The following is an 8347-nucleotide window of genomic DNA, read 5'->3' as shown; positions in this document are numbered from 1 at the left end:
ATATCTATGAGATTTATTGCTATTTTCTTGGAAATCATAAAATTAGTTGAATTAATCAACTTCAGGGCAAAATTGAATTTCCATTCAACTTTTATACTGAAATCAATAAACTCCATTAATATCAAATGATAAGGATACTAAATGTAATTTATTAAATTTATGGAAGTACGTGTAAATTAGGCTAAACCTCGGGAAAAGACATTGAAATTGTATCCCAAAATGAAATTAAAGCAAACAGGTGAAAACTAAATTTGTACTCCAAACACTTCTTACCGATTACAAAATACTGAATGAGTAGGTCGAATGCCATCCTAGAACAAGCACCAAAATCCAAAGTAACAATCATGTACTAGAGAATTTCATACAACTGAAATTCTATAGTCTACTGTTTCCTATAGAAGTGCTTCATCTCCCGAAAAAATTAATTAAGCTCATTGATAGATGCAGTAATAGACAAATATAAGTCGTTCGTATACCCAAGCCATACTTTTATGTACAAACTGCAATAGTAATCTTACTGCTACATGTATGCATACTAGTTAAGCAATTCACTCACTCCATTTAGTTGATGGCGGTGAGGGGAAGACGGGAGTCCCTCAAAGAGACGACTGCTTCTAAAATATGCTTTACGTCTCCATTTGCCTGCTTCGACGACCTTGCATCCCAAAATGACTTTAGCAGTTCTTCAAAGGATGGGGTTTTGAGTTCCTCGATGGAAGCAATGCTAGGTGGATTAATTGGTCGTCTTCTTGGCGTTGAGCATGATGGTTCATCGACCTGTCAATGAATATATGTCGAAGAGAAATAAGAAACTTAATCCAGCTGAAGGATCGTTTATGGATTCAAGCTCTATTTGCTCAAATTGTCTTACCATGTACTCTTCTTGGAGGCACTTTCCAGCATTTTCTGTGATTTCAACAATCTTGTGGTAATGTCCACTATTCAATTCCCTCAAATCTCCGCAACAAGGAACGATCATGGAATCAAGATTACTGCATGCCTCATGGTCAAGTTGTAAGGAACCTGCAGGATTTGTTTTAGTTTTTGTACATGTTTGAACAATGGGATTTTCTATCAATTCTGACCGACTCTAGAAAACATTTAAATTGGTAATCTTACGGTCAATGGACGTGAGGAGATTCTTGCTTCCAGTATCTGCATCTTCCAATGCAGAACTCACAGCAGAAGAGAATCTTTCGCGTAAGACTTCGATAGTGTTCATCCCTCCCCTAGAGTAAAAGAAGAGAATGTTAACATCAAAGAAGCAATCGTACAAGCTGGACTTTAAGTAGATTCCTGCAAGTTATTGTTACTAACCTAACTATTTCATCTACTGAAGCAACATTGCTTCTCTCCAGATGAAGCAAGGAAGCTTGAGCATTTTTCCATTGTTGTGCACCCAATTTTGCTTGTTCCAAACTGCATGTTTTGATATGGCAAGTTGACTATTGGAATATTCCATCATTGTTATATAAAAAGCACATACAGTAGTGGCTAATGATACTAACCATTTAGAAAGAATGTCTTCCATATCTAATTTCCCGTTTTCCACTGCAGCTGTATCTTCGAGATAATGAGATTCAGCATTCTGGGTATAACCTGTCCATTCAGCTTTAACAGAATAAGTAGCATCTTGCATAACTGACATCTCTTGCTGTAATTTGTTGGTTCTAGTGGCTGCACTATCGCGAAGTCCATCAATTGCACATTTAACCTAGTGAAAGAACGCCAAAAAAAAGGAAAAGAAATTAAATAAGTATTGATCACTCTAGCGTGAGTTTTCGTGAAGTAATAACTAACAATTTTGGTTTTTTGAGAACCACCATGTTGGTTCAAGATTACATTCATATTCAGAGACTATTAATTAGAAACTTCGAAAATTGTGGTGAAAAAATCTGAAGTCTCTTTTGATATCAGGATTCCTGAATGGAAGATAATGCTGGTGAGAAAATCTTGAATAGAAGCCTGCAAGGAAAGGAATTTCAGCATCCAATAAAGACAATTTACCCTTAGTGATATGAAATTTTGAACTCTTCTGTGAAACCCAATGCCGACTCAAGATTACATCATTTTCCATCCTTATAGTTCAAATGTCAGTGTTATTCAAGCAACAACTAGATTTTATCATGTAAACTTAACATCATTATCCAGCTATGGCTTCATGGATTGACTGAAAAGACTACAGGTCATAAGAATGATTTGTAAATACAAATAACATAAAACAAAACAAGCTGTTAAAAGAGCCTGAGCAAACAAATGTGTCATGTTGGCTGCTTTTCCTAGACACAAATAGAAGACAATGTATCCAACAACGTCAACTGGCAAACACACAGCACCTCCTAGAGCATCAAAATACTGGTGAACAGTTCGACAGGAATACGAGATTCATTAGTTGAATCTGTCTATGCATATATACCTGAAATCAAGTTTAGTTCCTCTTTAATTATTCTAATGACCATTTCAAAGATCTAGTTGTTTGCATTGAGCATAAATAAACAGAAGAGTGAAATAGTTGTTTTAGAAGTATATACCAGTTTCTTCTTCCTAGCATTTGAACCAGCAAGCAGCTCTGCTACTTTTGCTAGCAGTTGCTTTTCTTCATTGGCAGCACACTCCTACAGTAAGTTCAGACCTTGAGTCAGGAAAAGTTTACATGTAAACTCATTCAAGCTAAATGGTATTCCATATAAAGAACTTAGTTACCTCAAACTTCTTTTCCAGCTCAGATAGTTTCTGATCATTAATTGCCTGTGCCTCCTCCACAATTTCGCCCAATTTTGAAGCATGCCCATCTAAAGTCTTGAAGAAGTTCACTGTAATTTGAGAAATTGATCTTGTCGATTCAACAGCTCTACTATGAGCCTGGATAATATATGTCAAATTGTCAATAATATCCCTTCTGTGTAAAAAGAAACCATAAAAAAGGGAAGTTATGGGCATTAAAACAATTTCAATTTTTCTACTTAATGAATACCAACCTCGCGCTGCTGTTGTGCATATGCAGATAATTTTTCCTCCTGGCTATGCAAACTCTCTTGAAGATCATGAAGTAAAGTTTCAGCCTCAGAAGTAATTCCTCCAAACAGCTGCAAAACAAGAACTAACAATCAGATCATCCAAAAGTGAGGTACTATTAATAATTGTCGAATACAATATCAGTGATAACAGACCTCTTCTAACGCTGAGGAGTGTTTGGAAACTTCACAGTTCAGCCGACCAAAAGTTGAATGAGTGTTAGAATCAAGTTCTCCAGCTAAGTCATCTAAATTCTTGATACCAGAGCCATACATGGTTTTCAATTTTTCCAGATGACCTCGAAGCTCTTCAGTAGCCTACGAGTGGATGAGAAATTCATTCACAAGGCACTTAAAATTACTGCAGGTGTTTAATATGTAGAATAATTTTACCTCTGTCTTTGTGGATACAAATGAATGCATGTCTTCCTCCATCACTTTCAGTTGTTGCTCTTGCTGTTTGGTTGAGGATGCTACAGCTCTATGTAAGATTTCAAGCTGCTGAGTCAATTCGGATTGGAACTTTTGTATAAGAATTCTGTTCCCATCTTCTATTTTGTCCTTGCGTTCTGGATTATTAGCAGTACAAGAGATTAAGAAAGGATCATTTATTGGTACAGAGTAAAGTACCAATGAATTTTCAGAGTAAGGACACTGACCAATCTTGGTGAACAGATTAGTGACATCTGATGCAGCATTCTCCAGTTCTTGTCGTAGCTCAAGCGCCCGCTCAATGAGTGCTTTCTCTGGTTGAAAACAGCCAGCCAAAATTATCTAAAAGCTGTGGATTTGTATTCCTAAACTAACACCAACTGTTTTCTGGTTCAATTTGGCAAGTAGGAGAAAATAATTTTATGTGGTGGATGGTAGATAGATGAATCAAACAGCCGTACTGAATCTACTGACTGTGAGAAACACTGAGTTCACGGGAAGATCAGCAAAGAGAATGGGCACTCTAGTTTCGTCTCTAATGATGAGCATTCGAGCCCACCAAGAATTTCATAACTAGGAAAATATAACATTCCAATCCTAGAAAAAGGAATGAGATCGGGAGAAAATGCAATGTTATTTGGCACTAAGCTGATCACCTATATAAAGTCGAAAAATTACATGGCCTGTCTATTTCACAAATGCAAATTGCCAGCATAAAGTCCAGAACTGGAGTTTCGTCACAGTTACAAAAGCAGAATGGTATTTTCAAATTCTATTGCAAAAGCCAGAAACAAAACAAGCAAATGCGACCAAAATAGGAGAATAATTTATTCAAAATTATCTTTATGGAAGTACGATAAAGATGCCTACCAGACTTAAGAAGATTAGATATCAGGTACTCCTTTTCTTTTATTGTTGCATTTGCCTGCCTATGCCTTTCTTCAAGATCCAACAATGCATGCTCAGTTTCCTGAAGCTTTTTCTGCATTATGATAGAAGCCTAGTTAATCCATGATAGTAAAGTAAGGAACTAGAGCTTTTATTTGACCATTCTACTAATATTACCTCAGTCTTTTCAAGTTTATCACTTAGTTCAACAGTCAACTGCTGCTGGGAATTGTACAATTCCTGGACCTCCGCTAGTCGCTGCTCACAAGATGCAAGTTTATAATGGATCACTATTTTGTTATAGCAACAACCAAAAGATCCAGTGAGAATTTTATTTAAAATACCTTATCCCTGGAATCTAAATCAAGTTCCATACGCTCTATCTTCTCTGACATTGCCTGACAAGTGAGGAAACAAGACATATCTAAGTCAGTTGGAAATGCTCATTAGCTTCTCTAATAATTGCAGCACACCAGTGCAATTCATAGCATGACACCTTTTTCTCTGCCTCATCTTGGAGATAACGGTCTCTTGGTATGTAGATTCCATTCTTCTCTCTTGCAGCATACACCTCTGAACACCATAATTTGTTGTGAGGCAAGAACCAAACATCATAAAATGCAAATGCGAGAAATTCTGATTTCATTTCTCAATGACCATAAATGAATTTCACACACATAAGATAGAGAGGGAGCAGTTAACAACCTTGCTTTAGTCGATCAATTTCAAAATACAAGTCCTTAATTAGTGCAGATTTCATCATCTTCTGATTGACCTGTAACGATATTAACGAGTAAATGATTTATGTACTCGTCGGTAGAGAGCAAAGCAGCAAATGGAAGAACGGGATATGCATATATCAAGAGTAAAAACCTCTGGCTTGTTCTTTATGTTTTTGGCTCGATGAGCATAATCTAAGGTGCTAAGTGTCTCTTCCAAACAATGGATGGAAGGGGATATTGTCGCAATTATGCATGTCTTCGTCTTCCCTCCAAGAGAATCTCTCAACAACCTTGTTAACTTGCTATCCCTGAAATTTAGGTCACGTTTATATAATCTTTCTGAAATATACCTGGCCACAAAAACAAGAAAATTGATAAGATCCATACCTGTAAGGCACATGACCAGAATGCTCAACCAAAGCATTTATCACTCGACCAAGTGTTAGCAAGCTCTTGTTAATCTCACCAGCCTCCCTCGCTCTGCCCTGCAAAAATTAAAAAAAAAAAGCTTTTAAAACACAATGGAGTTTCTATACCACATTATGAAGAGGATTTTTTCAGTTGTATGAAGCCTTCATTGGTCACAAACCGTATGATACCCAAAACAATTACAACGGGGTGCAAATTCTATCACATCTTTCCATGAGAATCTTAACACCCCTAACTCCCGTGGACCAGCCTGTGGTCGAGATGTTAAGAACTGATATATAAGTTCATGATTCCTCACCTCTCTGGCACCAGAGCGTGAAATATTCTCTGAGCCGGCAAGGTCAACCAGATTCAGCTTCCCACATTTGATCATTTCCTCTCCTTCTGGAGTACACTCCTTGATGTGAATAGTGATAGAAAAAATGGAGTGAGAACGGCTGCTCTGCTTGTTGAGAAGAGTCTCTGCTGTTCTCCTTTTAGCAGAACCTTTCTCTAAGATCTTATATATTTCGTTTGCAGTGGTCACAATTTCTTCTTCCAATCCCCTAACAAGAACTCCACCTTTTCCATCCTCCATTAGCGCTATTGGTTTCTTTGACTTGTCATCAGTGAACTTTGAACATTCTTCTGGTGCCAAAAGATCTGTTATTTCCTCATTATATAGCTCTAAGAATGTAACCTTCATGCTATACTCAGCACTCTGAGCCTCCAAGATATCAAAAATTTGTCTAACAGCTCTTGGAATAACACCGGCATCACTTGGAAATTCCCCATTCTAAACAGGTAGAGAAAAATCACTAAAATTAATTGACAAATGTAATAGCACAAAAAGCATATAGATAAGATTTTCCATCAATAGTAGTAGACAGACCTTTTTTCTTGCTCCACCCTCCATTGTGTAAGTCTTTCCTGTTCCCGTTTGCCCATACGCAAATATGGTGCAATTATAGCCTTCTAGAACTTCAAATACTATGGGCCAGACAGCTTGATCATATAAATCCTTTTGTTGAGATGATGGACCAAAGACCTAAACACAACGCCGCACAAGTATGATCTATTGTGAACATAACATATTTAATGTGAGAAAAAGGAAATTCGGAACTTCAATAGAAATAAAAAAAGAACAATTTGTTTCACCAAATTTTACTCCTGCAAAGAAATTTCCAACAGAAGGCAGGATCTTGGAGTTCGATAACCAGTATGAATTTCAGTAGCTATTGAATAAATTTTACATTGTCAAAGATAAAGCAAACCTTGTCAAAGAGGAAAGTCCTATCAATCTGCTTATTAGCAATATTCTGAACAGCACAGACTTCTTTCCTATTCTCATTGCAAGAAATCACCACCGGTGTATGCAATCTCACCTCATCCTCACTCAATGGCCTATTAAGAAAGACAAAAACGTAAACAGAACCCCGGATATCAGCAAAATTGAATCCACCAAAGCAAAAACAAACTAAAAAGCAGAAAACTCGTAGAATTACTCTACCTGCAGCGTACAATAACCTGTACGTTAACACCTTTATCCTTATCGTGCTTTCCGCTGATACTCCCCTCCCCCGATCGTAGATCTTTCCCGGCCTTATCACTGGAACGTGGTGTTTGCAATGGCGATATCGGCACCATTGAACCACCACCACCTCCACCTCTTCTCTGTGAAGCCTCCATCTTTTATACTCTTCTTCACCCACTCCGGATCTCACAACTTTAACTAATTAATTAATTTAGTCAAAACCTTTTCTCCTTGTGTACTGTACTGCAAATCAAATCATCTCAAGTAAATCAACTCAAGCACGTTTAAATTCAAATCTCCATAAATCAGCAGAGGCAGTGTAAAACCACATCCAATGCGCAACCTTTTCCAATATCTGATGAATCCAAGAACTCTAAAAAACAAAGAAAAAGGAAATAATCGAGAGAGAAATCAAAAGGGACGACTGGTCGATGTTCATAAAACGACAAGGCAGCTTAAAGATCCAAATTCATGTCCAAACACGAAAAATAGACCAAAACAAAAAACAAAAAAAAAAAAAAATCGAGAAGAACACCGACAGGCGGTCTGCTTCCGTACATAAAAATGTATTTGTACGTATATAGAGGGAACAATACCTACAGCGGCCGGCAATCTGGAAGTGCAGTCGGAGAATGTGAGTACAAATGGCTATCCTGTAGAGACAATATGATGTGTAGAAGTTGCGTTAAAAAATTAATTAAAAGGAGAGTGGGGAGAGTAGAAAAGAAGCTCAAAAGAAGAATATGGCCGTTACGGAGGTGTGGCGTTTGAAATTTGGAGAGAGGCGATAAGGCTTGACGGCGTTAAAGAGTTTTCCCGTTTGGCTGCATACATGCTGATTTAATGACCGTTATTTTTAACCTTTCACTCTACCAATTAATCTTTTTCAAATTTTTGGGACCAGAAATATGATTTGATAACATCTCTCCCAAAAGTTAGTCATCCAAATAGTTCAGGCACCTGTGTTTGAATTTGGGTGTGTGCGCACATTAGGTGCACGACTGTAAAAAAACATTCTCAAAAATTTAAAAATAATATTTTGTATCTATTATCTATATATTATTATACTATATATACTATTATATTATGCCTTAGTCCCATAAAGTAACTAATTTGATTTACTTATATTATTTCATTTGGGTAAAAAGCAATCCAATATTTACTTTGTTCTATAACCTATTTTTGAAGAAAAATTATATAGATATATATATATATATATATCTTCAAACTATAATATTAATTTATTATCAAATGCCCAAATTACTGTTTTATAAAAAAGTTTTCTCTATGCCCAAATCGATGTGTCTATCACTAGGCCAACTAGAGGAAGAAGGATGTGGTAGGGAAAG

General features: G+C 36.8%; 1 protein-coding gene across 4 annotated transcripts; it reads right to left on the bottom strand.

Annotated features, from left to right (window-relative positions):
- Positions 1-225: 225 nt before the first annotated feature.
- Positions 226-7753, bottom strand: LOC105170675 (kinesin-like protein KIN-5D). Of its 4 annotated transcripts, none has more exons than XM_011091542.3 (23): positions 7595-7753; positions 6975-7241; positions 6739-6868; positions 6357-6512; positions 5784-6260; positions 5444-5541; positions 5208-5364; positions 5040-5109; positions 4831-4907; positions 4679-4732; positions 4512-4592; positions 4317-4428; positions 3674-3760; positions 3408-3583; positions 3171-3332; positions 2979-3086; positions 2704-2862; positions 2532-2615; positions 1509-1714; positions 1318-1419; positions 1120-1229; positions 872-1023; positions 226-777 (listed from the first exon to the last, which is right to left on the bottom strand). In XM_011091542.3, the coding sequence occupies exons 2-23, from the start codon at positions 7151-7153 to the stop codon at positions 562-564; spliced, it is 3153 nt and encodes a 1050-aa protein (XP_011089844.1). In that variant the 5' UTR covers positions 7154-7241; positions 7595-7753; the 3' UTR covers positions 226-561. The 4 variants fall into 4 exon arrangements, with proteins under 4 accessions (XP_011089844.1, XP_020552627.1, XP_088741271.1 ...); XM_020696968.2 differs by having other exon boundaries at positions 6975-7236; positions 7595-7746; XM_088885145.1 differs by having other exon boundaries at positions 7599-7738.
- Between the last annotated feature and the right edge of the window lie 594 nt (positions 7754-8347).

This window comes from Sesamum indicum, linkage group LG9 (assembly GCF_026168435.1).
Source record: "Sesamum indicum cultivar Baizhima isolate 11 linkage group LG9, ASM2616843v1, whole genome shotgun sequence".
In the NCBI taxonomy this organism is placed as follows: domain Eukaryota; kingdom Viridiplantae; phylum Streptophyta; class Magnoliopsida; order Lamiales; family Pedaliaceae; genus Sesamum; species Sesamum indicum.
The sequence above is the reverse complement of the archived record's forward strand: the minus strand, read 5'-3'. Positions and strand labels throughout refer to the sequence as shown.